This window comes from Rousettus aegyptiacus, unplaced genomic scaffold (genome assembly GCF_014176215.1).
Source record: "Rousettus aegyptiacus isolate mRouAeg1 unplaced genomic scaffold, mRouAeg1.p scaffold_m13_p_16, whole genome shotgun sequence".
In the NCBI taxonomy this organism is placed as follows: domain Eukaryota; kingdom Metazoa; phylum Chordata; class Mammalia; order Chiroptera; family Pteropodidae; genus Rousettus; species Rousettus aegyptiacus.
In genome coordinates this window covers 37983107-38010993 of record NW_023416291.1, presented here as the reverse complement: position 1 = coordinate 38010993, position 27887 = coordinate 37983107, and the positions used below count along the sequence as shown (strand labels likewise).

General features: G+C 51.8%; 1 protein-coding gene across 20 annotated transcripts in view; it reads right to left on the bottom strand.

Moving 5' to 3' along the window:
- The window catches only part of CACNA1A (calcium voltage-gated channel subunit alpha1 A), a 279186-nt gene that overhangs the window by 35893 nt on the left and 215406 nt on the right, over nucleotides 1-27887 (bottom strand). For 15 of the 20 annotated variants that reach the window (XM_016162054.2, XM_016162052.2, XM_016162063.2 and 12 more), the window contains 11 exons: nucleotides 24597-25060; nucleotides 22861-22999; nucleotides 21251-21380; nucleotides 17259-17318; nucleotides 16512-16618; nucleotides 10785-10796; nucleotides 7978-8077; nucleotides 6128-6288; nucleotides 4729-4866; nucleotides 2978-3179; nucleotides 1735-1899 (listed from right to left, as the gene is read on the bottom strand). In XM_016162054.2, the coding sequence (XP_016017540.1) occupies nucleotides 1735-1899; nucleotides 2978-3179; nucleotides 4729-4866; nucleotides 6128-6288; nucleotides 7978-8077; nucleotides 10785-10796; nucleotides 16512-16618; nucleotides 17259-17318; nucleotides 21251-21380; nucleotides 22861-22999; nucleotides 24597-25060 (1678 nt within the window). The remainder of the gene's footprint in view (nucleotides 1-1734; nucleotides 1900-2977; nucleotides 3180-4728; nucleotides 4867-6127; nucleotides 6289-7977; nucleotides 8078-10784; nucleotides 10797-16511; nucleotides 16619-17258; nucleotides 17319-21250; nucleotides 21381-22860; nucleotides 23000-24596; nucleotides 25061-27887) is intronic. The other 5 variants (XM_016162059.2, XM_016162060.2, XM_016162066.2 and 2 more) reach the window with 1 other exon arrangement.

Genomic DNA, 27887 nt, shown 5'->3' with positions numbered 1-27887 from the left:
CCTAACTATCAGGTTATGGGAAATATGGCGGATTGAAGAAGTTATACCAATGCACCCAGAGCTGGAACTGTTTTCCTGTAGTTTGTTTGGTTTTCTCAAAAAGCCATGAGCATTAAAAAAAAAAAAAAAAAAGTATGGATGGGGAGGATGGAGATTTAAAAGACAAAAACTGAAGACCATGTGTAGCCATTTAGATCTTGGCTCAAAAACAACTTGCTATAGAAGATATTTTGGGGACAATTCAATGTGGAACTTAGAGAATTATTACTCATTTTGTCAAGCATAAAAATATGTAGGAAAATGTCCTTATCTTTAAGAAATGCATACAAAAGAATTTAAGGGCAAAATAGTGTGGTGTCTATCATTCAAAATACTAAAAAAAACCCCATAGATGAAGTGTCTACAACAGGAAAATCCATAGAGACAGGAAGCAGATTGGTGGTTGACAGGGGCTAGAGGTGGCGGAATGGGGAGTGACTCTTCACAGGGATGAGGTTACCTTTTGGGGCGATGGAAATGTTTTAGAAGTAGACAGAGGTGGTGAATGTGCTAGATGCCGCTGAGCTGTACACTTTGAAATGGTGTATTTTATGTTATGTGAATTTCACTTCAACAAAAAAGGAAAAGGAAATGAGAAAAAAGTTAGACAGAGGTCACACAGCAAAGTGTTTTAGATGGATAACTCTGGGGGATGGTGACTGGGTGATCACGAGAGCCTGGACACTCGGGGTGTGGTCCAGACATGCAGAGTCCATGGCCCACCCAGACCTGTGGAACTGGCATCTGCGTTTAGCAAGAGCCCCAGGTGGCTGGCGAGCACATCACGCGGTTTGAGAAGTGCTGCACTCTATTACCCGTCTCTCTTCTGTCCGTTTGAAAATGTTCATCATCGTAAGAATGAAAGATAAAAGAACTTGCTTATGAGAAGAGTTTTTGGGCAAAAATAGGCACTGTTTTTTTTTTTGTCAGTTCAAAAATTTGCAGCTAAATTTATTGAGTGTTTTTGAAGCATCGAGAAATGTGCTAATGTCTTTGCATAAACTTTCTCATTCGATCCTCCTCCCCACCTGGGGGTGGGGGTGGGGGAAAAGGTGCCTTATTAACACTCTCATTTTATTGACAAGAAGACTGAGACCCTGAGAAGTCACGGGTTACTGTGAGGGGATTCAGAATGAGTTAAAAAACAGAGCTGGGTTTGAATCCAAGCCTTTGGTCTCCAAAGCACAGGGTGAAAAGTTCCGACTCATCAGCCTGAAGAGGCAACATGGCCCTGTGGGCAGAAGGTCCTTATCTGCCCCTCCTTACTCATTTCATTCGTCAAGTGTTTATCGAGGGCCTCTTGTCCCTCTGAGTCGGGCCCTCACTGAACCCTAGGAATTCAGGTGTGACTGAGACTTGTCTGGGCCCTCAGAGCTCACGGGCTGGTGGGAGATTGTCGGGCAACTGGGAGACAACTGTGGGATGTTTGCAAAAATGAGGACCTGGTGCAGTCTTGGGAAAGATCAGGGAAGGCTTCCTGGAGGAAGGGCTATGCAGGTGCCACTGGAAGGAGCTGGCCAGATGGAGTGGTGGGAATTGTATGTCATGTGGCGGGAACAGCTGGAGCAAGGACTGGGTCGTGATGCAGTGCGGTTTGTCTGGGAGACTCGCAGCAAATGGTTCCATTTAGCTGGGGGAGGGTGGGTGTGAGGGGGAGGGATGCGGCGGGAGTTTAAGCGGGGCCGGGGGGCTTACCTTCATCATGAGCACAATGGTGTTGAGGGCGATCATGGCCATGATGGTGTACTCGAAAGGCGGAGACACCACAAACTGCCACATGCGGTACTGGAAGCTCTGCTTGTTCTGGGGCATGTGTCGGGTCAGAGGTTTGGCGCTGATGGCGAAGTCGATGCAGGCCCTCTGTGGGAGACAGGCCAGTGGTGTGCAGGCCGGAGGCGGATGGCGCTGGACACTGAGCGCCCTCCATCTCACGTGGCATGGCTCTTGGGCATGTGCCTGCATTTCTGCCTTGCCTGCCCCCAGCCAGGATTCCTGGATTCCCCACAAGCTCCTCACCATGACAGCTTTCTTCTCCCGACAGCTATGGCTCCTTGAGAAGTTGCTGTCAGCCGAATTTGCACTGGCAGGTCCCCCACTATCTCATGGAATCCCCTTAGCAAACATGGGAAATGGGTACTATCAATAGCCCTACTTTACAGATGGGGGAAAGAGAGGCTCAGAGAGGCTCAGAGAGGTTAAGGCACTTGCCAGAGGTGGCACAGCTGCCAAGTGGGCCAAACCCGAATTTAAACCAACATTTGACTTTGAAGCCTATCATTCTTTCCTACCAAACACTTTGCTGCTTCTCTTTTTCCTTCTCTTGGAGGGAGAGAGAGAGGAAGGAATCATGGTTATGACATCTAAGCGGCCAACGGAATAGAGGAAGGATACATTCTAGGTCCTTCACATAGCCTGGATGATGTTAGAAGGACAAAGGACCATGTCTATATGCTCTAGTGCATTTTCATTCATAAATATTCACCACCCTGCCTGGGGGAATGTTATAATTCCCTACCTCACTGACATCACACGTGGATGTGTATGACTCACTCTGGCTAATGAGATGTGAGCAAAGGTGACTTGTGTCACTTCCGGGTACAAGCCTTAAGAGTTGGAACCATGGTGTGCCATACATACTCTCTTTTTCATCTTAAGTGTCTCAGAGGAAACCAAGATAACGATGACATAGAGCAGAGCCACCTTGGGTATGCAGCGTGAGCAAGAAATCACCCCCTTTGTGGCAATGTGGCATTGAGTTCCTGGGGCTGTTTGTTGCTGTAGCCTAAGGTAGCCTAAGCCGATGGACCGTCTGATGGATTTTCCTCTGGAAACTACATGAAAGGCCACCCTGAAGACTGGATTCCCTGCTGTTCCCTCCCCACCTGTCCCCGGAAGCTGGTTTCTCTGTGTGTCGGGGGATGTGACCAGAAAGTGGCACCTCATTTTTCTCCAGGCTGTATTCCTCCATCATCTTGTCCCCCTGCTCCTGGAAGGTGATGATGATCAAGGCCACAAAGATATTGACGAAGAAGAAGGGGAACACGACAAAGTAGACGACGTAGAAGATGGACATCTCCATGCGGTACCCGGGGCTGGGACCCTGATTCTCGAAGGTGGCATCTACGGAGTGCTTGAGGACCCTATGAGGACCAGGGCAGGGAGAGGGAGCAAGCAGAACAAGGGAATAGACGGGGAGGGCAATATTAAGAGGAAATGTATATGAAGGGAAAGTAATCACTGTTTTCTGACTCCAGTTACCGTGGTTACTTTATGAAGCCGTAAGGCTTCCCACCGCCTTTGTCTGTGGGGAGTGCTGAAAACAGTATCAGTTACAGTTACTGCCACATATCAAGAGCCTGTAACATGCCAGAAAAGAGGTTCGATGTTTCATTTATTTTCCCAGCAACCCTTTCAGGGAGTTTCTTACTGGCTACATCTTTCACATAAGGAAAATGAGATCCCGCCATTTAAATGAGATTTGGCAATTTAAATAGCCAAAGACCACCCACTTAGACATGGCCTCGTTGGGATTTGAAACCAGGTTTGTGCTAAGGGATGGGAGTGAGTAGTGGGTCATGGAGGCAGGTGCGTGTGTGTGAGGAGTGGGGTGGTGGCCGCTGAGGAGCGGTGGGGATGACGTGAGAGCATGTATGTGCTCAGCTGCTCCGGACGGTTGCACAGGTCACACACCGCTCAAGAGCTCTGTGTCTAAGCGGTGCCATTCATACCATACACATGATAGATTTGTGTATTCATGATGACAAATTTTTGGCGGGTGGCCATAAAGTGCCTTATTAGAGCAAAATCATTAAGTACAGTGTAATGATTTTCTGACAGATGGAAGTGAAGTCTGTTGAGGAAGGAGTAGTTTTAAAAAATGCACTCAAAAGTGCCTTCTGGGCTAGCACTGGCCCCATGTGTATGGGTACTGTGTGTGCATGAGCAGAGAGGTGTGGGTTGGTGCGTCTGCTGAGAGAAGGAGGTGAGGATGCCAAGGGCACACGTTGCCTTCAACCTGGCATTTTCAAGATCTCTGGGAGAAAAACCTGGACTAGGGTGAGCAGAGTAAGGCACTTGCTTTGGGCACAAATTAAGGGGGCACCAACATCCTTGATAACCAAGATAAATAGTATTGTACTGTAATATTTTGATAAATCAAAATGAGTGCCCAAAGGCTCATGATAAAAAAAAATCAAAATTTTAAACAAAGACAGGGTTCAATCCCATACTTGATCAGTTCAGCCTCACCCACCTCACCCCAGCCCTGGCCCATCTGAGAGAGAATGGTCCCATGGTCAAACAGACTTGGACAATGACACGTTCCCACCCTTGTCTGGAGTTTGCATTCACCAGCACAGAAAGGGTTAAGAGGTCATGACGCCTGTATGCAGCCTTTCTGTAAATGAGAAATAGTGCCCATTCTGGAAGGTCCTGGAGGATGCAGCCCTGTACACTCCAGGCTTGGTGAACCAAGTGAGGGCCGGATTTCTGCCCTGTGAGCCCAACCACGTGTGGAGATTGCTGTTCTGGTGACAGCCCCTGGGGCATCTAGAAGGGTCCCCACCTCGGGAAGTGGGGAGCAAACTGCTCCCTCCCAGATCTGTCTCTGCACTGGGCTCAGACCCGTTGCTCATCCACCTCCTGGGGCCCCGGGGCTCCTCTGTGGGGCTCCCTGGTCAGGCCACTTACTGCGGCCAGCCTTCTCCCGTGGACACAGTGAAGAGGGTCAGCAGAGCCCACAGCACGTTGTCATAATGGAACTCATACTTCCTCCACTCTCGGTCCCGTGCCTTCACCTCGTTCTTCTCATAGAGGAGGTACTTGCCACTGCCACAGAAAATGGGAATCATTAGTAAGAAGAGGAAGAGGGCTTTGGATACTTGTCTTTGGCCACTGGAGATGGGAGGAGGAGGAAGGTGGGGGGCCACCAGCCCACTGCTTCTCCTGCGGCCGGGAAGCAACGACACCCCCTATTCCTCCCTGGAGGATGTGTGCCATGACCCTGCAAAGACTGGGAGAGCCGACTCGGAGGCTAGCACGCTCCTCCAGCTCAGAAATGTCTAGTCTTGAGCTGAGGTGAAGAGCCGGGAGAGAGAGAGGCACGTTTCTGGGTTCATCAGGCCAGTCGGGGACATGGCTACTCCTTTTCAGGGCAGGATCAAGGCTGAGCTCCAGACTCCTACCTAAATGCCCGGGATCCTTCCAATTCTAGGGGAGAACCACCGAAATGACAACAGGCTGCCGTCTGCCGCACCAGCAACAACAGCAACATTAACCAAGCACTTGGTTAAGTTAAAGGCTCAGCACTTTCCTGAGCTGAGTTCAGAGCTTTCCACCATGAGGCTGACCCAAAGAGGGGGGGCCTCCATGTCTACAACCCTTTTTCCAACACTCTTCTCCTAACTCAGGGGTGGGCAAGTTATGGCCCTTGGACCAAGTCTGGACTGGTATTTATATGGCCCACAAGCTGGGAATGTGTGTGTGTGTTTACGATTTTAAATAGTTGTAAACACATCATTCATGACAAAAATGATGAGAAATTCAAATTTTACTTTGCAGAAATAAGGTTTTATCAGAACACAGCCATTTACCCATTGTCTCTGGCTGCTTTTCAAGAACAAAGGCAGTGCTGAGAAGTCAAACAGAGACTGTATGACCCAAACAGCCCCAAATATTTACTATCTGGCCCTCAATAAAGTTTTCCAAACTCTGATCTAATTTGTTTGGCAACAACACTTGACCCAATTGGATGTGAGTCTCTTGATACTTATTCTGATTTTGAAACACATCCACCTGTAAAGGTTTCAAATAAAGGATTGTGTACGTATCTTAATATCCCCCACTTGGCAAAGCTGGTGGCTGAAAAGTTAAGCAACTAGTTTATGGCTCATCCCAAAGTGACGGGCAGAGACTTAAATTACAAAACTGTCTTTTCTTCTACTCCAGATCCAAGCTGGTTGCTATGGGGCCATTCCCCATGCCCCACACTGCAGTTTCTAAGCCCAGGAGACTGATGTCTCTACCACCCCTGCCCCCGCCCCCACCGTCACTAGCCCCAGTGGGATTGCCTAGGAGAGTGGAGACCCACCGACAGTCCTTCTCAAACTCCTTAGATTCATCAGTGCAGTGGAAGAACTTCCCCTTGAAGAGCTGCACGGCCACCACAGCAAAGATGAACATGAACAGCATGTAGACAATGAGGATGTTGAAGACGTTCTTGAGAGAATTCACCACACAATCAAACACCGCCTAGTGGGCAGGGTCAAGAGAGGGCATGAAGGGCTGGGAACCTGCCTGGTCTTCGCCTCCAGCAGCCCATAACACCAAAATATCGTCACTATTTCCACGATGCAGACAGAGACGTGGGCCAAGTTGAGGCCATACGGAAGTACGTATTGGGACTGGACCTAATCCCGAGTTTCTAGGCACCTAAAACGCCCAATTAAACCGCTGGGAAGTGGAACCACTTCTCTGAGCCTCTCCAAGGTCAGCGTGAGAGGGACAGTCCTCAACAGAGGGCATTTCCTATTAATTCCTTTCCCCATCGTCTGGAGCTCTGGTCTCCTTCCTTTTGTCCACTGAGCGTTAGGGGGCGCTCTGGACTTGAGAGAGGACTTTAACGTGCCCAGGAGATTCTGCTCTGGGTAAGAAGGACTTCTTCCATCACCCCACAGGGAAGGCAGGGGTCCCAGTGGGTAACGGCCCACACCCCGTTCTGCTTCTAATCACAGTGGGTCCTAACCATAAGCCAGCATCAAGGATCATGGCACCTGCTGGACCTACAGGTCAGCTTTTCCCAGGGGCACAGAGTGCATTGCTTTCACGGGGCTTTCAAAGGCGGCTGGGGCCCAGAAAATGGTGCAGAACCTTGAACTGAATATTGCTGGAATTCCACGTATTTCAATGCAAGCAGCTTTCACATTCAAAGGGCAGCCATGTTTTTTGTTTGTTTGTTTTTAAACATTGACCAGCGTCTTGGAATTTGTATCAGTACTTCCAAGATCATGGAATCATGGGAGGGAGAGGGCACCCCTGCAGATAGCAGACATACTTTTAGGTCCTACAGGAGCCCAATACTAGGCATCACTGAACTGAATCATACGGTCACCAGGTTATTCCTGCTCCTCTTTCAATCCTTTTGAGCTAAGGAGAAAGTCTTCCTTGGCTGCTGCTGTGTCAACACCTGACATAGATACTTTCCCTTTTAACCAAGAAAGAGTAGCATCCATGCTCAAAGCCTCTGTCAGACAACTGATTGTATTTGGCTAAATTTGAATAATATTATCTTATTTTTTTGAATGGGTATTTAGTTTTATCTTCTGTTAGCAATTGGTTCTGAAACTAGACAGAGCATTTCCTTTTAAACTAAATCCACTTAAGTAAAAAAATAAATAAAGTGATTTGATTTAAAGAAACATTAAGTAAAAGATAATGCAGGTGCCCCTTGGGCGGGGCATAAATTGAAAAGATGTGCCTGAATGACTAGGTTCATTTCATTTCTTCCTTTCTTCTTCTTTTTTTTTAAAGAATGATAATCTTTTGGGAAATGCTGGTTCATGATATTTTAGAACAGGAGATATTGGGGCTTAGAACAGGTAGGTGGAAAGTCAAAGGTTATGTGGGACCCGAAACCTAGCCTCCTACTTCCCAGATCTGGGTCACGCCTTCATTTATCCCTGTGATGCCTTCCTGTGAATTAGGAAAAGGGATTCTGGCCTTGAGATAGACGTTTCATCTAATGGAAAAGTGGAATATATAGATTTTGTTAGATCGATTCACTTTACTGCCATCTACTGGAAAGTTGTAGTAATAAATATATCCACATCAACCGCTACCATGTTATCAGCGCCCCCTTCAGGGTAGTATCTTTGAGCAGTGTGCAACCTGCTCAACTGTACACGGCAACCCTGACAGGCCTCCCACATGCCCCAATCTCACCTTGAGCTTTGGCAACCGCTTGATGGTTTTAAGAGGTCGTAGCACCCGGAGGACTCGGAGGGATTTAATCGTGTTGATGTCCTTTCCTTTGCTGTTGCCACTATGGAGGGGTGTCAGGGTGGGGAGAAGGGGAGAGAGGAAGCAGAGGTAAGGCTGGGTGGAGGGTAGCCCACAGCGCCACGTGACGCCACCCTCCCAAGCCTAGGAGTCTGGGGTGAGCCTGGCACAGCCCTGCCCGTGCTGGGGAAGAGTGGCCCAGTTCCTGCCTACGTGTGGGCTCGGGAGCCAGTGAGCAGATGGCCGTTTGCAGTTCTGGTCTCAGGGTTTGTGAGGTCCCTCCGCCACCTGGCTGGGCCTGAGCAGCTGCCTCGAGTGGCCCTCAGACTCAGCGCAGGGGAGCTGGCCGCTCTCGGCACTCTCTTTAGAGGTGGTCTTGGTGGGTTCTTAGAAAATAAGATTTTTGTTGCCCTTCCAACAGGATTCAAGTGCTACTTAAGGCGGCTCTTAAACCAAGACCCCTTCCCCAAAGAACCGAAACATCGGGTGCTGATGTTGAACCATTGCCTTGTCCTTCCGGGGGCCTGTGCCCATCTGTGTCAGGCAGCTGCACGGAGTCTCAGTCCAGGGTCCACTGAGTGTGAGTCTGCGCAGTATAGACCCTGGGGACACCATGACGCCCTTAACCAACCAGGATTCAGGCTCCCCAAGAGGAGGGCATCAGGTGAGGCCACCAAAGGCTTGTGATGGATGGTACTCACCACCCAACCAGTCACTAGAGGCAGAAGCCCAACAGTATGGTCAACTGCCTGCCCTTCATCCCCATCCCCAGAGGGCCGCCCTCCTAAACATCTCCACCATCCGTGCCTGGCTACCATCTCAGGTCGGACCCCCAGTGCCCAGCTCCCAACTTTGCCCCCGCCCCTGTCTCTCACTCCTTCCACCTGTTCTGCACCCAGTGGCCAAAGCCAATGACCACGTCTTTTTCCTGCTCGGAATCCTCTGGAGTACCTGGGTTCCTGAAAGTGCAAACTTCTAGCATGGCATTGAAGCCTTTTCTAAACTTAGCCCAGTTATCTTAACCTTTGCCTTCCCATCAGCTGCTACACACCCCAAGGCCCAGCCACACTCTCGGCCTCTGCCTGCTTTAGTACATGCTGTCCCCACTGCTAGCAACACCCTCCCTGCACTACGCAGCCCTGAAAGTCAGCATAAATGCCTCTTCACCCAACAGCCTCCGCCGACTGCCTCTGGGTTCTGCCGGACCTTCGTGCTGTTTCAGAGTCATCTTCCTTTCTGTCTTTGCTTCTAGCTTTAGGCAAAAGACTCAAAGGCTTACCCTGGGCTTTATTCTTGTGTGTTCGTTTCTCCTTTAATCTTGCTTCTTGTCCCAGCACCCATCATATACCTGGCATGTGGTCTTAGGACACACATAAATAAGCCCAGATCAGGTTTTTTGTTTTGGGGAGGGCCTCCTAGCAACCATCCCCCTATAATTACCTCCTGGGTCTTGGATCTAGCTTTCCCAGAGACCCCTATGTCTGGGTACCCAGGTGCAAAAACATCATTCTTTACACCTTTTGCTTTTTTGGTATTTTTCAGGGAATAAAGATGAGAATTGGACGTTGGTCTGCCAGGCACAGTTACGCTCCAGGATTCAGTAACCTGAACATTTGTTTTCTCTTTTAAACCAAAGTCATCATTATTATCTCAAGGCTGTGTTCCCAAAGCATGAGACACACATCTAGAGAGTCAGTGAGATCATTTTACGTAGAATAGGGACACAATTAAATAACTGGATCGCACAGGGAAAGTTATTCCTTCTTCAAGTACCTTTCTGGCCTTCTGCTTCGGTTAGACAGGAAGTCTCCCGTTTGTGCTCGTAGGTCCTAATACCTCCCCAACGCTCACTTACTTCTTTTTAAACAAAGAACCCAGCTTGAATGGAGCAACTTACAGTGCAACTGTTTCATTGCAGTTAGAATTGTTTTTGCAGTTGCAATTCTGTCTGAGGTTAACAATACTGGTTGTAAGGGCATGATATAAAGTTTCTTAGCAAAACTAAAATAAAGTTCAGACTATGTGCTGGAGAAAAAAATATCAAGCAGGTGGACATCTAGGTTACATGTGGGACCAGCAAAAATCCTGATGTGCTGAATGGCTGACATTTGGGAATGCACTTCCTGAGGCATGCCCTCATCCGGAAATGACTCCACTGGCCAGTGCGGGGTCTCTCCCTGGAGAGGCTGAGAAACAATCCTGCCTGCCGAGGCATCCAGGGAAGCGTTGCCCAGGGCACGCAGGACTAGCTTGACCAAAGTGCTCTTCTAGAAAACAGCCAGATTTTGGAACCACTTTTCAGGGAGTGTAGACACTCCTCGGGGTGGGTGGGGGTGGGGTGGAGAGTACGTTCTTCTCTCAGAGCCCGAGTCCCGGTGTTTGGACTGTTGTTCACTCTTCTCCCATCTGGGAGGTGGACACTTGTTCCCCTGGTAACTACTCCCCGGGGCAACTGCCATATTGGAACCGGACTCTGGGGAGGCCTCGCTCCTCATTTCTGTTCTTTGCCAAGAACTGGGCTAATGGTGGTCACAGTGGAGAGCAGGCTGAGGGGGACTCTGGTCACTGCAAGCAACAGGACGGTAGCAAGGACACAAGGCCACAGAAACAGGCCCAGAACCAACGAGGCTGCACCAGGGCACAGAGAATGAGACAGACGAGAGAGAGAGAGAGAGAGAGAGAGAGAGAGAGAGAGAGAGAGAGAGAGCGAGAGAGCGAGAGAGCGCGCAAGTGAGCGAGAGAGACTTTACCGTGTACTGCTCCTGGAGATGTGGCGTCGGAGGAGAGACAGATCGTAAGCGGCCTCAGAAGAGAGAACACAGAACACACACGTACACGCACGCACACCTGAGCACCCCCCGCCTTGCCTGGGCACCAGGAGGGTCAGCCTCAGGCTCATGGCTCTGGCTGAGGTCCATCCTTCTGTCTGGACGTCCCCCACTCAGTCTCCTGCTCTTGGCAGGCCCCTGGCACTGCACGACAGCACCCAGGAAGCCAAATTTCCAAGTAGCAGGACAGCCAGAAGGACATCAATTACTAAAGGCGAACTTGCCACTGAAGGTCACTGCCAAGAGCTGGAGAAACCACTTTTCTCCAGAAGTTCTGGTGCCAGAAGATTGTAAATGTCTTGGATGTTAAGAGCTTTGGAGCTAGGAAGCCTGGGTTTGAATCCTGGTCTGCCCCTAATGATCCTCCTCATCCGTAAAACAGGGCTCTGGGACTCTGATGTCAAAGAGCAGTAGCTATGGCCTTGGCTTTATGCCCTAAGCTATGAATGAGGGGTTGGCAAGGAGTCCCGACCTGGGGTGAAAGAAAGGAGCAACGCTCAAGAGTCCCCCGAGGAAACATGGGCCCGGAGCAAGCTCTCAGCATCTGGTGACGGCCCCCTGCACAGCTCGGCAGGCTTGGTCTCCTTGCAGCCCTCCACCCACGCCCGGGACTCAGGTCAGAGAACTTGACCGCCGGCAGACTGGGGCAACCCTCCGCCACGCAGCTCCCCTGTGGAATGTTCCGCCCATCACTCCTTTTGAAGTTAGGGCTATCTTCAAAGATACAGAATGGCTTAAATGCCTACAACCGCTCCCGCTGCGGCTTCACTCCCCCTCCCCTTTTTCCTTTAGCTCAGTCGTTCTTGAAGCTTGAAAGTACCTAGGGATTACAGCGCACACAGTATCGTGTGTCTTCTCCTCTACGGACTGTCAAGGAATCACTGAATGATTTTGGACTAACCTGCTGACGTTAGGTGTAATGTGTAACTCTTCCGAATGTCTCTGTGCCTATCTGTGGGAAGGTGACACCATTATGCCCATTTTCCAGATGAGGAAGCTGAAGCCCAGGGAGGGAAACTGACTTGCCCCAGGCCACCCAGGAGGGAAGCGGCAGCTGAGATTTAAACCCAGGTTCACGTATCTTGCGTTCTAATCTTTCCGTTCCGTCACAGGCAAGAAAAATAATGCCTTCAGGGGCAGGGGCTGTTTCGAGGATGGGGATAAAAACAGTGGCAGCCCGAGGGCTCCTTCTCTGGCGTCCTGGCAGCTCGGTCCGGGGCACGCACCCCGCCAGCTGTGCCGGCCTGCCTCGAGGGAGGAGGGGCAGCGCCAGACGCACTCTTGGCAGTGAGGGCAGGATCACGATCCGCCAGCTGCTGAGAAATGTCATTTGGCCGCCCCGATGCATGGGCACAGAGCGTGACATCATGTGTGATGGCTCATGAGACGGTATGTTAATGGTGGTCACACAGAGAGGGCACACGGTCAGTGAATGGAGCAGGACACACACGCACAGATATATGGGCAGGTGCAGCAGGGGTGGGAACCGTCGGCAGAGCTTTGACGCATCCCTTGGGGGACCACAGGGATTGCTGGTTCGTATCCAAGACGGGGCCACAATCACAGCACCGAAGGAATCCTTGCTTCCAGCCCAAAAGGCCGAAACAGCAAGACTTCTTTCAACAGGGCAAGGGCAGGGGCCAGCCTCATGCCCTCTTCCCCTGGATTTCCAGGCCTTGCCTGGGCCTTTGGGAAGCCAGGTGGGCTGGGCCGCCGAATCTCTTGCAGCCAACTTCTGAAGGCCTTCACGATCGGGCCCAGGAGGTAGGAAGCAACCCTGAATCTGGCAGCAGAACCCCTCAGTCATCTTGCTGGACACATTTGCCTCTGGGCCTCAGTTTCCTCATCTACAAAATGGGAACACTAAGAACTTCCCACATGGCGCTGCAGAGAAGATTACATAAATGGAGGCTATTAGTGTCATTATTACCAAGTCGAGGGTCTCGATTTTTGGGGGGAACTGAGGCACAGAGGCTAAGGGACTGGCTCACCGAGAGAGAAACCAGACAGACTTGTGGGAACCTTTTTTTTCCTAAAACAATTACGTTACCCTGACACTCGTCAGGGCTCTCAGCCTTGTCTGTGGGATGGGCCCGTGGGACAGATAAAGTGAGTTAGAAGACCAGAAAGGGCAGAAGCAAAGGGTTCTGGGGTGGGGCATTCAGACCGGGATCCTCAGAGCGCACCCCACTGGTGCCAAAGTGACACCCAGCTGGTAAATAACAAAGAGGACAGTAAGGAGAGCCCCAGGGGACAGGCCTTCTTGGGCAAGAGGCCAGAAACCTGTAGCCCGGGGGAGGATTCTCAAGTTTTTCTGGGGTGAAAAGTAGCAGGCCAAGGGAAACTTTTCTAGCTTTCTGGCAGTTTGGCCCAGTGGGTCTGCAGGAGCAGCTTGATCAAGGTGCCCGGCCAGCTGCACCAGGCCTGCAGCCCGGACCTGGAGGAGGAGTCACAGCTCACAAGACTGGCAGCACCAGAGGGATTCTTGGCAGTGAGGTGAGGAGGGCGTCATGGGCAGCGTCTCTGGGCCTACCTCTCTCGCCCCACATCCATCACGCAAGGGTGCTTCTGGGGTCGTCGGCTTTTCCAAAACCCATGAAAGTCCCTGGCACTTGTCAGGATTCATTGGCAAAATCTTGTACATCCCAGTTCCTGTGAGATCTATGAGCCCACTGAGGCTCATAGGATGGCCTTAAAACTGGCCAGACTCTTTCCTTGCATAGGAATTAAAAAAGAAAAAGTCTAAGGATTTTTCAAGGTCGTGGGCTGGTTGCCTGTACGCCTGCAGCAACTTCATGAAACTAGTTTAAAAGGTTGACTCTACAAGTAGGTCGCCAAATTTCTGTGAGTGGCAGGCTTGTTTTGAAAGCCTTTGTTTAATTTTGTATTGAAAAAGAAAACTTGAAAATTAAAAAAAAATCTGCTCCCTGTGGCAGATTCTTTTGCAACACAAAGAATCATTCTGCTGATTGATTTTCAGTGGAACAATAATTTTGTTTCTGTAGATTAAGTTTGCTTAAAGTAGAGCCTAATTATGGCTCCAGGGAGCCCAGAAACAGCATATTTGCCAACTACAGCCGTCATGGCAAAAGCTTGTTCCCAGGTTTTTGGAGGGTCACTCCTCCCATTCCTCCCCCAGATTGTGAGGGCCAAACTGGAGGTTGGAGGTGGGACAGGGCAGCAGTGGGGCCCACTCCTCGGAGCTGAAGCATGTCAACTTCGACAGAGGTCTGGGAGGAAGTGCCAAGGGTGAGTTGATCAGACGCCACTTGTACTGTGCATTACCCAGTGGTGGCTGCAGAAGGCGAAACCCACCACCCAGGGCACAAACGGCAAATGGGGTTGTGTGTGGATAAATGGATGTGATCGACAGGGTCCCCTTTGCTGCCCCCCACTGAACCTGGCGGACATGGGAGCTGTGGGGAAGCCGTCATCCTGGAGGGCTTGAGGGAGTGAGGGGTGCCTGCCTGAGCTGGCCCTCCCTTGCCACGAAGATGACCCCCTGGTCAGACCGAGGTCTCCTGGTGCCAGAGCAGATGGCGGAGTGTCTGCCTTGTCCAGGCCACACTCGGGTTAGGCAGATGGTCAGGCTCAGATCACCAAAAGATGTGGGCCGGGGGTGGGGGAGGGAGAGAAAGAAAGAAAGAGGGGGTGGGGACGGAAAGAGACAGAGACAGAGACAGAGAAACGGAGAGAGAACCGAACACACGCACCAGGGTGGGGCGGAATGGGCAAAGGAGAACAGAAATAGAAAGTGATAAACAGAAAGGAATAGAAAGCAAGGGGGAGAGAGGGGGAGGAAGTGAGAAAAAGGGAGCGAGAGAGACACAGTGAGAGAGATAAAGCAAGAAACAGAAAGGAAAGACAGAAAATGGAAGGATCGGAGAAAAAGAGGAGTGAAAAGGAGACAGGAGAAACACACAGGAAGAGAGAGCGAGGGCGGGAGAGAAACGGAGAAAAAGAACGAGCAAGACAGGGAGCCAGAGAGAAAAGAAGGGGGGGAGAGAGATTTCTCAGAATTCAAACTTTCTCGGGGCCTCACAAGACGCTCCGATAGCGGACGCTGGGGGAGGAGGGCGGGCCGCGCCCGTTCCGTTCTCCCCTCCGCCTGCCGCGCGTCCCTTTTAAAAATCTTTCTTTGAGGAAACCAGTGCTGACTTGATGGGAAACAACTTGTACCTGGTTTGTATGGTATCTCTCTTCAAATTCCAAAGAAGTTGGAATTTCCCCCCTCATTTTTATTAGTTGTCAGCATTCTGTGACATTTGTTTAAATCCTTTGCCCATTTATCTATTTAGCGTTAGTGTTTCTTACTGATTTGTAGTTTCTTATTATATACAAAGCCATCGACTCCTTGTCCTATTTGTGGTAACTCCCCCCATTTGATGTGCATTTTACTTAGTTTATTTTATTGTTGTTATTACTTTCGCCTACAGAACACCTTAAATACAGCCGAACTCCTTGATATTTTTTCATAATCTCTTCTATGGCTCTAATACTCAAATGCTCAATTACTTAAGAGGAAGGAAGAGGAGGAGAGAGGGAGAGAGGAAGAAAGAGAGAAGGAGAGAGTGCAGAGAAAAAGGGAGGAGAAACAGAAAGAGGGGGAGAAAGCAGAAAATAAAAAAAAGGGAGGGGGCGGCGAAGTCTGGCCACAGCCAGAAACACGACCAGCTCCCGGACCCTCAGGGCTCGCCCCAAACTCCGGAGGTTTCTCACTCTTTGAACACGACCTGATCTTCCTGTGTCCCCAGGAAGAACCTGAGATTTAGTCCTTAAATTGGACATGAGCCATCACTCTGGCCGTCACGACAAACCAAGCCCCCGCTGTCTGGGGCAGGGGTGCGGGGACTCAAGGACCCCTGAGGATCTGCTGAGAAGGGAGCTGGGAGGCAGGGGCACGGAGGAAGCCCCTGACTTTTCACTCTGGGGGTGAGGTGCACGGAGTCCCTCTGAGACTGTCCTTTCTGGGGATGAGCCACTGCAACTGGCACTGACAGGGTCCCCAAGAAGGTCTGTTTCTGGGTCAGGGGCCGATAAGGCTCCTTCCTTTCTGACCCAAATGCTGACAACCTGAGCAATGTACTGCTAGGTCTGCCGCCAGGGCCCCACGAGCTGATGGCTGCTCAGCCCTTGGGAGCCGCCCTGGAGTGGCCTGACAGTGCCTGGCTTTCCATCAGGGCCACGTGTCCTAGGATTACCAGGAGAAGCGAAAGACACACGAGGGAGTCACCGTGTCTACAGCTACAGGGCCTTCAGGCACGGGGCGGGGGCTGCATTCTCGTGCACATTCGTTTCCTGATTGTCTTTTTAGGGGCTCCCCAAAGAGACAGTGGTCTGGGTGGAGTTTACGGAGCAGAAGGAAGATGAGATGTCCCGGCAGGGCGACGCTACGGCAAGCGGCAGAGCGAGGGGCCGTGAGCGGCCGTGAGGAGGCAGAAGGCGGGGTCCTTCTCCTTCTTCCTCCATGGTGGATGTCATGCAAAAGCCAATCAAAGCTCTTCCTGGTGGCATGCGAGGCCTCCCGCTCCCCCAGGGCCCACGCTCCCCATCTCTACACTCTGAGAACATGTCCCCTGATCCAACGGGTGGCCCCAGGCTGGTGAAGGGGGCCGAAGGCGCAGATGGAGGACTTGAGAAGAGACTTACGTGAAGGCAAAGGCTACCAAGGCCCCACTGACCACTATGAAGTCGAGAATGTTCCAGAGATCACGGAAGTAGGCACCCTGGTGTAGGACGAGCCCCAGGTCAATCATCTGTGAGGAGAGAAGAGACTGTGCTCGGCAACCTCATCCCCACCTTCCAGTCTCCGGGGGAGGGACAGTCGGAGGGGGCGTGGTCGTTAACGGGATACCTCATCCTGCAGGGGACCCAGGGAGGAGTGAGGAGCACCCATCCAAAGACAGGTGGCCCCTTTCTACCTCACGACCTGCTGGTTTTTAGGCCTAAGTCTTGGGGTCCCCCCTGACTCCTCTTTGTCTTACACCTCACACTGGATCCACTGGCAATTCCTCTTCGTTCTGCCTTTCATGCCTTCCAAGAATCTGCCCGCTTCATGCCACCTTCTCCGCCACCACCCTGGAATCACCCCCATCATCACCTGCCTGGGCCAGCGGGCACCTGTGAGCACCTGAGCTCAGTCACTTGCTCCTCTGCTCTGAACCCTCTATAGCCCCCACATCACCTGGGGTAAAAGCCAAAGTCCTTCCTGAGGCTGCCAAACGCCTGCATGACCTCCCTGTCACCTCCCTGCCCTGGCTTTCTCCACTCCCCTCGCTCAGTCCTTCTGATCACACTGGCCTCCTCGCTGCTCTTCAGATACACCAAGCATTTCTAATCCCTGGGGCTAGCCTCTCGTGCCAGGGTGCCAGAATCCCTGGGAGTGCTGGCACTCACCTTAATTACCATCTCAAAGGTAAAAACACCTGTGAAAACGTAGTCAAAATATCGTAGGACCTGCAGATAAAAGCAAGGGGGCAGTGGGTCATTGGCTTGCTCCAGCAGAACCCCTGTGAACCTAGCGATGGCCCACTGGGGTGTGCGACGTCCAGCAAAGTCCCCAAAGAGCAGAGTCTCCACCCAGAAGAAGCACACGGTTGCCGTGTACGGTTGGGGCAGGAAGTGTACTGCACAAGGGCCCCTCCCGTCTCAGTGTAATTTGTATGTTGTGAATGGAACTGTCCAGCAGATGGCAGCAAAGTCCTAACAAAATCATTCTGTTAGGCTGGTTTGCTTATCAACAGGAAGGGTATCTTTTTTATTTGCCAAGGCCGGGTGGTTTCTGTCTGGATGAACAGTGTCCTGCAGCCTATCTCTTCCCCAGGCCACACCATAGCACATCTGTGGTGTGACACTGGTGTGAGGATGTGACTGTGCTGGCACAGTGCCGGGGATGTGATAAACCGGGATAGAGACTCCATCAGATTCGCGTTGAAACAAGGGCTGATAGTTACCGAGCACCACCACCAGAGGGCGCCAGTGAGCACCGGAGTTAGGCCCACTGTGGCTCCCACCCCGCTCCAGGTAGAAACCAAAGTCCTCCCTAAGGTCCTGCATCATCTGCTGGCCAGCTCCCTGCCCTTACCTCCTCCCAGTCTCCCTCTAGCTCTCTCTAGCTCTCTCCTGCTACCCTGAATGTCCTCACCTCAGGGCCTTTGCATACGCTGTTCCCTCTGCCTGGAATGCTCTTCCCTTTCCTCCTTTATGGCTTGGTTCAAATACCACTTTCTCAGTGAGGCCCCCCCTGACTGCCTGTTTAATGCTACTTCCTGGCACTTGTGATCTTCCTCACCTAGTCACCCCAACACACTTACCACACAAACCCCATTACAGTTATTAATAATCTCACTGTCCATCTTCCCTACCCAAATGTCAGACTCTTGAGGGCAGGGGTCAATGCTGCCTGTCCCTGTGGCAGCTTCCAGTTCATAATGCAGGGCCAGGCATACAGAAGGTGCTCAATAAGTGTTTGCTAAGTGCATTCATAATAGCTGAAACTGTACTGGGTCCTGCAGGAGTCGGCCTCTATCACCTGTGTGGCCACAGCTCGCATTCCGGTTATGTGTGGCACTTGAAGGGCCATCATGGACCACTGTGGCCAGGGGCTGACTTCCTGGAGTGGGGCGGTGGTCACAAGGGGCTAGAAGGATCTGGGTAGGCAGAGGGGATGGTGGAGGGAGGCCACTTAGGTGTGCTGGGTGAAGGCACAGAATGGCCACAGGCCTGGTCCTCTGAGCTCTGTGAAGGCAGAAATCATCTCATACCCCATCAATCCTTGATGCTTAGTTCAGTGTCTGGCACATAGTAGTTGCTCTTTACATAACTATTAAATAAAGCAATGAATGGAAGGAAGAGAAGAAGGAAGAAAGGTGTGAGGGAAGGGCAGGCCGGGGGTCAGGTGAATCAAATTCTGGAGAGCCAAAGAAGTTGAGCAAGAGGAAATCAAAAGCCTAATAAATCAGATTCAACCATATCTAATGGTGGTGATCCTTTAGACCTATATAAATGGCAATTTTCTGTGGGTCGCTCTAATCCAAAAAGTTCTCAGTATCGTACATCCCAGGGAAATGCTAATCGAAGTCCCCAGGAGGTTTCACTCCAGGCCCACCAGGTCGGTCAAATGAAGAAGCGCCAAGTGCTGAAGAGGCTGTGGGGCAGGGCGAGGTCCCCACACGGGCATTGCAACTGTCGCTGCGTCGTCTTGTGAGCATCTGGCCTCATCTACTGAGTCCGACTGGTAGAAATTCTGTGATTAAAGAACTGCATTTCTGGTTTTACGCCCTGGAGAGCCATGCTCAGGTGCCCTGGGACAGGTGGGAGTGGGGGTTGCGGTGACAGCATTCAAAGGTGGAGAGCCCCCGAATGCCCATCAACAGGAAGATGGATAACACATCATGTCGCATGGCGGAATATTCAATGATAAAAAAGTGTGGCTGCCACGACCCACAACCATACATGCTCGTCCACAGCGGACACAATGCTGGGTGACAGAAACGAGGCACAGCATGATTGCATCTGTTCAGTGTTAGAAATGGGCCACCACACACTCTCGTGTTTTGAGGATGCATGTGCAGGCGGGGAAACCAGAGACGCTAAGATGTGCTCCTTCCAGAAGCAGGGTTGTTGTCACCTGTAGGGTAGGGTTTTTCAAGCTCGGCACTGTTGACTTTAAGGGTCGGGTCCCTCGCTGCGGAGGGCTGCCCTGGGCATGTAAGGCCATGAGCCGTGTTCAGGGCCTCCGCCTACTAGATGCCAGTGGCGCCCTCACCCACCCCAACTCGCAACAATCTAACATGTAGCCAGATGTCGTCTCAATTTTGAACCTGCCTCCAGAAGGAAGAAGGGTGATCGAGATGGTGCCAGTGGCCGGGGGCGGTTCTGGCCTGATTTCGGCCTGGGGAGGTGGTTATATATGGGTGTGCACTTTAAAATCCTTGACGGATGGATCATACATGTTATAGGCACTTTTATGAAGCATGTTTAGTTGTGCTAATAGAAAGAACTCGGGGAGGGGTCCCTGGGCATCAGCTGGCAGGACAGGGCCATTGTGTTTCTGATGAGAGGAGGGCTTTGAGGGGAGAAGTTTGAACTTGGAGATGAAGCAGAGAGCTTTGCAAAATGCCCCATGGGGGGCTGGTCTGAGCCCTGCCTGGGTATCCTACAGCATCAGGAGCTGCAGGGTTCCCTGAGCTCCCATGCCCAACCCCTTCCTGCCAGAGACAGAGCCTCCTCCTGTCTCCTGGAGCAGGCAGGGGCTGTGCTGAGCCCTCTGAAAATGTCACTTCCCTGGGCCCGGGTTCCTGAGGGCCCCAGGGGAACAGAGCACAGCCTCAGCCCTGCCCCGGAGCTAGTTTTCTCCAGGAGCCGTGATCTAATTATTTCCTTCCATTTTGCTCCTCTTGCACCCCTTCCAACCTGAGGTCGGGCCCCCAGGGGGCCTGCACGGCCTGAGAAGGAAAAGAAAATGCAAGGTAAGCTGCCGGAGGCGGTCTTGGTTTACGTGGCCCTCCAGCCTTGCCAGGCTCCTAACCTACTTATCGAGGGTGGCAAGGCCTCGCTCCTAGTGGGAAATGTACCCCTGGCACTGGCAGGGGGTGAAGGGGACAGGAGTTGGGGAAGGAGGCCCCACTGCCAGCCCGGCCTCTGCCATGCTCTGGCCTGTCGGTGCCTCACTTTCCCCTCTCGATTTGTTCCTGCTTCGTGAGTTTCAAGGGGGGGGGGGCGAGGCACATAAGTGGAGATGGTCGAGGGAAGCAGCGGGATCTCTCGGGGAAGTCGAATTGGAAATCTGCTGTGTGACCCTGGACCAGTCAACTTAACCTCCCTGATTCTCAGTTTCCCCATCTGTCATGGGGACACATGGGAGGGCTTGCCTGCCAAATGCCACGAGGAGGCACCTGGAACTCAGCAAGTGCTCAATTAATAGGGGCTGTCTGCTGACCCTGGACCCCCAAAGGGTGAGCTGTATAGCTCTTCAAAAAGCTAAAAATGTAGGCTGTGTTTCTGAATCCAAATAATCCTTTTTTTCAAAGCTTCGTGTTAAAATGGAAGAATCTGCTTGGTGCGACCTGGCTGCCTAGGGACTGCCTGCGGCACACCCCCTGCCTGAGTGTCCCCCACATTCCGCGCAGAGAAAATGCAGCCCCCACCCCCCCAGCCTCGCTCCTGCCACCAGTGACTCCAGCAGTTTCCAGCTCCAGCCACGCTGGGCTCCTGAAGCCCCACCAGGTGCACAGGGCCACGGCCTCCTCAAGAAACATCCCGCTCTCCAGAGCATCCCCGGAGAACTGGAGCCTCCCTTCCACACTAGCTAGGAGCTTCTGGATGCAGGAGGAAGTGGCCTGAGACAGAGGACCTGGGCCAGGAAGGAGACGGCGGGTAGGACTCACGTTGTTCCGGGGTGCATTGGGCTGCACGGGGTCCTCGGCTGCCAGGGCGATGCTGCTCATGGCGATGACCATGAGGATGCACATCTCAAAGTAGCGCAGGTTCAGGATGTAATGGCACAGGCGGCGAAGGCTGTTGGACGTGCAGAGGTCCACTCAGACCACGGGCTCGCAAGTCCTTTCCTTCTGTCATGTCCTTGACCTCCTACCACTACCTGAGATCTCTCACTCCCAAAGTCCCACACCTGATAAACTATCAAGCTCCTACATCTGGGGGCTCTCTCTGGGTCCTGGAAAGCCAGGAAGCATGGGAACCCTTAGCTAGGAAAGATATCCACACACCCTGTTTATAAGTTCTTATCATTCCCTAATACCCTCTTGGAACATCTGAGTTCCAGACTGGATTGAAGAAATATTGTCCTTGATTCTGTAGGAGAGGAAAAGTTTTTCAGGCATAAAATGTTCTATGGTCAAAGAAAACTGGGAAAGAAGATCTATCATTTTTTTAAATTAGTCGAGTGATCTTAGGCAAGTTACTGATCCCCATTGTGCCTCAGTGCTCTCATCGTGAAACGGCCGCATGGGGCATGACTCACCAGAGTGTTAGAATGTGCCTGGTACGTGGGAGGGGTCCCAAAATATTTGTTACTTGAACTATGAATTGTAGGCCTTATCAGAACCTTTAATATGCTAGTGAAATAATACTTAAGTACTTAAGCTTTTAAGTGTATAATAATAAGAAAGATGTCATGAGGGTGTAAGGACAGCAGCAGGCCAGAGTGGTTAAGAAGGGGGACGCTGGAGTCAGTCTGCCTCTGGGCTCCCCCATTCTCTTGCTGTGTGTCTTTGTGCAGGTGATTTCACCTCTCTGGGCCTCAGTTTCTTCAATTGTCAAGTGGGGATAAGCACAGTACCAATCTCATAGGATTATTATGAATATTTTAAAAAATTTGTAAAGCACTCAGAACTGTGCCTGACACAGAGTAAGAGCCATGTAAGTGCCTCTCTAGTAAAATAGATACTATCAGCTGAATAAAACAGTGAACACACAGGATAAGTCCCTGGGAGGCAAACGACAATGCGGTTACTCTCCAGCTCACTCACACGGTTCCCCGTGGTCGAGAAGCATTTTGAAGGACCAGAGTTTTAAGAAACACCATTTGGAAAAATATAAAATAATGCTGACATACATGTGATAAATTGCTCTCTTAAATAATCCATCCTCCTCGAGGATGCCTGAGAGAGGGCCACAGGACTCGGAGGCCATCTGCCCAGTACCTGAACCCTTAGAGGCAAAGCTCAGGGACCAGGGCTGCCACGCACGCCGCACGGGCAGCTGTTTCTAAGGTGTGCTTCTCACTCCGCAGACAGGTGTAGACTCGGATATTCATGACAATGATTTTCTTGCCGTTGGCAGGAAGGGCTCTTCTCCAACAAATTCAGTACTTTATGACAAATTTCTATCTCATGTGACTTAAGGGCTTCATTTTAAAATTGGTTCAAAGGTCCCCTGTGGACTAAGGGAGGCCTTGGGGGCCACTCTCCCCCATCGCCCTGGGTCTGCGTCTGTTCTCTGGCCCGACTGCACTGCCCCAGCTGCAGGTCATACTCACGGGTTGGTCGTGGAGAGGATAAACATGGAACTGTAGGGGGGCATGGGCTTGGGGCCGTCTTCCCCGGGGTCGTCTTCCTCCTCCTCCTTCTTCTTTTCCTCCTTTTTTGGCAGTGGGTCTGGGTTGGCGTTTTTGTTCACTGTTGGGACAAGAACCAACACAGGGCTCCCGCCACGATTTCCCACAAGCCTCTGGGCTCCTGTCTGCTCCCCAGAGCAGGCAACAAGCAGCTAACACTGAAAAAGTGTGTACTGTGTGCCGGGCACCATGTTATGCCATTTAATCCTCACATGACCCTATGACATTGGTACTTTATGATCCCCATTTTACATATGTGAAAACTGAGACACAGAGAGGTGAAGTGACTTGCCTAAGGTCACACGGCTGGAATGTGGCAGAGCTGGGGTTTGAAGCCGGGCAACCTGGCCCCAGAGTGCCTTGCTCTCAACCACTCTACAGCCTTGAGTCGCGTGGGACCCTCACAGGACGTTAACACAGACTTGCCCCCAAGTCGTGATGACCTTCGTACTGTTGCTTGGAGGCAGGCAGGGTGAGTCCCAACAGTCTCACTTTACAGGTGGGGATACTGAGCGCACCTCCTGGCGAACCGCAGGGTTCACCCAATTAACATCTCTCTCCTGGCCAGGGCGAGGGGCCACCACCCTCCTGAGCACTGATTCTGCAGCCCGGGCTGGCTACATGTCCACGGGCAGGCCGAGACTCTCTGAGCCTCAGTTTTTCCATCTGTAAAATGGGCACAACAATAAGATCCGCCTCGTAGGGCTGTGGCGAGCATTTATGGAGCAAACTCAGGAAACTCTTGGACAGAATTGACCCTGGAGGAATCGGGCTACTGCTATCATCTTAGGAAACAGCAAACTCACTGGGCCATCCCTAAATTCTGAGCTGCTTTGGTCCTAATCTTCAGTGGGGGGTCTGGGGTGGGGGGTTGGAACTGCCAATCCCTTAGGGGCCTAGGCCTTCGCTGTGCAACACTCAACCGGGGCTCGTCCCTATGGGGATGAGCTCGCTCTAAATGCAGAACACACACAGACATCGACGACTGAGTGGGAGAAAAAGAATGCCAAACGGCTTGTTAACAAATGTTACGATATTGATTACATGGTGAAATGGCACCATCTTGGACAAAAATAACATTTTGGGTTAAATGTAATTTATTATTAAAGTTCATTTCACCTATTTTTATTTCCTTCCTTCCTTCCTTCCTTCCTTCCTTCCTTCCTTCCCTCCCTCCCTCCCTCCCTCCCTCCCTCCCTCCTTTCCTTCCTCCCCTCCCTTTTCCCTTTCTTTTTGTCTTTCTGTCTTTTAATATGGCTACTAGAAAGTTGCAAATTACATGTGTGACCTGAGTCACATTTCTTTTAGAAAGTGCTGGCTTAAAGAATCATCTGAATCCCCCCAATTTCCCTCTGAAGAATCCACTGCTCCCCAGACGTGGTGGCTTGCTGGCTGCCCCGTGGGAACGTGGGGTGCAGGAAGCACAGCTAGCCCTCCTGAGCACATGCGTGTGTGGGCCGGCCACTGCACGCACCTCGTCTCACACAATGCTCCCAGCAGCCCTGTGGGGCAGGGATGACATTCATATCCATTTTTCAGAGTAAGAAATGGAGGCCAGGGAGATGGGGTCACTGTCTAGGTTACCCAGCTGGGCCTCTGGGGCTCGAGGCCAGGCACGCCGGGTCCCCACTCGGCGACGTGCGTGGGTGGGGTCTCACCTTGGACAACGGTGTGGTTGAGGGGGGCTGGGCAGGCTGGGGGGATGTCCACCGTGGTGTGGTCGGGTTTCCTGGCAGTCTTAGCTGAGTTGGTCTGGGTACTGCTGGGGTTGGTGACGATAAGGCTGTTCTCGGGGGTCTTCGGGGGGCCGGGGTTGGACGGGTTCCCCGGGTTGTTGGGCACGCGGCGGCTGGCGGTGTTCTGGGGATTGGTGGCCGTGGCAGGTGGGGCCGGCGTGGAGCCGGGGTGGGTGCTGTTCCCCATCTTGGCTGGGCTCTGGGGCAGGCCGGAGTGGCCGAGGCTGTCGTGAGGACTGGCCGACTCCGCAGTGGCCAGCTTGTTGTTCTTCATGTTGTCGATGTCCTCAGCCAGCGGTGGGTCTTGGCGGCCCAGATCTTGCTGGATCGGCCGGGTGGTCGACAGGTTGGGGCCCGACACAGGGACCCCAGAGCCCTGGTTGTCTCTGTGGAAGGAAGGCCAATGAAAAAGAACCCAGAGTTGAGAATCGCAGAGAGAACACGTCTGGGTCCTGCCCAAGACATCGTCATTCACGCGTCCCACTCGGACATGGAGAGACTGCGTCCCACATGTGAGTGAAACCACCCACCCTCTGGGGTTTCAGCACCTTCTCATGGCAGGAGGGCTGTTTCCTCAGGGCCAGAAATTAGAGGAGGAAAAAACTTTCTGCCAGAGCCTGCACCCACTCAACCCGAACCTTCCAGACCTGCCTACAAGTCCCCCATTAGCTCCCAGAAAGTACTGGGCACACAGTGGTTCCAGGAGTGGCTACAGCAGACAAGGGGTGGGGCGGCCGCATGGCTTCACAAGCCTGGAGTGAGTCTGTCTCCTCCTAACCTTCCAGCCAGGGGAGGCAGGCAATATGGCAGGTAAACACATTACAAAATAACAACAGAAATAACAACGGCAGACACTTCAGTGACACAAACTTCCAGGTGCTGTTTTAAGTACTTGATTTATAAAAACCCCTTAACCCTCAGCCCTAAGAGGGGCAAGTACTAGCATCATTTTACAGATGAGACAATGGAAGTTCAGAGAGGTTAAGTCTCCCACCCAAGGCGACACGGCTGGTAAATGAATGAGATAATTTCTCACAGGATTACAAGTGTGTTGGGCGAAGCATTTGAGGCGGATGGAACAGCCAACGCAACGGCCCCGAGGTGGGGACATGCTTGCCGAGTCTCAGGAGGCCAGTGCGGCTGGAGGTGGAGAACTGGGGAGATGAGGGAGGCAGGAGTTTGACGCCTCGATTACTCAGATAATTAACATCATGCAGACGGACACGAGAGGAGTCGGAAAACGGCGCTCAGTGCATTTGGAGAGGGAGAGGAAAACGTTACGGGTCCTCGCTGAGCCTTTTCCACCTCGGTGCCCAGTGGGACAGTGGCTCCACGAGGCAAGGGGTTTACTTTCGTCTTTCTTGTTCACAGCTGTGGTATCTGTGCCAAGAACAGGGCCTAGCACATGGCAAATGCTCGATCACTTCTTCTCAAGTGATAAATGAATTGTCCCCATTTCTCAAATGAGGACACTGAGGCCCAGAATCCCACAGGCCCAGACCTCCCGTCAAGCCGTGCCTCCTCCCATCTGCACACCCACCCCCAGCCTGGCAGAGACCATGGGGCGCCGTGGCTCGGGTGATGGTGGCTGGGGGTCTGGGGCCCGTCTGGTGCCTCACAGGCCAGGGGCCCTGCTCACCACACGTCTGTCCTTGCCGGCCCTGCCCTGCCCGCCTACGCATGCTCTGGCAGACCTGACTCCCCAGCCACCTTCCTGAGGGCTCGCCCCCACGTGTGATCTGCTTGCCTTCACACATCCCTTCTGAACCCTCGGGTAAGGGGCCACATCTTCCCCAAGCCCGGGGAACTGGCCCCAGCAAAGTCTGTTTCTTAGAAACAAAGGCTCTCTGTTGTCATAATCTCAATCCCTCTCTCCAGCTGTCTAAGACTTCTCTCTTAGGCAACCCACGTTCCTGTGACCTGTGCCCTCCGTATGTCCTCACTGCAGGTCATACTTACTGAGTCCTTGCCGTGTGCCAGACTTTATACATATCAGCACATCTAATCCTCAGAATAGCCATGAAAAGTGACTAGTACTAGAATTCCTATCTTACAGATGAGGAAACAGGCCCAGAGACAGAAAGGGCCTTGCCCAAGGCCACATGGCCAGTAGGTGGCAGAGCCAGCTTGGAGCCCAGAGAACATGGCTCCGGTGTCCATACTGCTAACTTCCACATACCACTGCATCTCTCTCATGAAGCAGATTTCCCAGAAGGCTTGGCCCACAGTTGGGGGGTGTGGAAATCCTTGGTATCATAATGGCCGAGTGTGGGCCAACCTCTCCTATCTCAACTCATTAACTTCTCGAACAATCTCATCGGGCTGGGATCATGACTACTCCCGTCATACAGATGAGGAAACCGTGGCCCGGAGCAGCTGAGTCACACTAGAAAATGGTTTTGTCACCTGCCGTCACATACATTCACTCAAGAGACCAGCAGTGAGCGAAGCACTCAGGTTCTACCCATTCACTGAAGGCCTCGGAGAGTCGATGTGTTCACTGGACTTGAAGCCCTTGCACAGCACAGGCCTGGTTCCCCAGGCCCAATCTATAAGCCTCAATCTACCTAATGCTTAAAAATAAAAAAAGCCGGCCTTCCCTGGGGGCCCTCCACTGGCTAAGCCACCAGCACCATCTTCCTCATTTTATGTTTTGCATTTTAACTCACAAAAGTCCATGGCCGGTGTAAGCAAGCAGAGGAGAGATGAGGTCATTTATTTTCAGACTTGTCCCTCTGAGGCCACACAGGCAAAAGGGCAGGCTCAGGAGAATCTCTCACTAAGGTGTCATGGATTGACACCTTGAAAGACAGACTGACCTGGTTTGAGTCTTAGCAATGCCACTTACTGTGTGGCTCTCTGCAGTTGGAGGCATCTCTCTGGGCCTCAGGTGTCTCACCTTTAAACTAGGAACAAGAATAGTAGAACCTTTCTTCTCTATAACTTGGAGATGAAAGTTAAGATCTGGTGATTTGCTCTGTAACCACCGGTGACTTAGTGACGTAGCCCATGTGGGCGAGGCAACCTCACTGAATCACAGATGTGTGAACGAGCTGAGGGCTAGAGGATTATTCCCAGGCCTTGGAATCTGGTGGCATTTTCTCTGATAGATTTAGAATTTGCTTGAGACCAAAGACCTTCTATTCCTTCCAATTTCTCCCTTTTTGAATAAGAATGTCTATCCTATGCCTGTTCCAACATTGTATTTTGGAA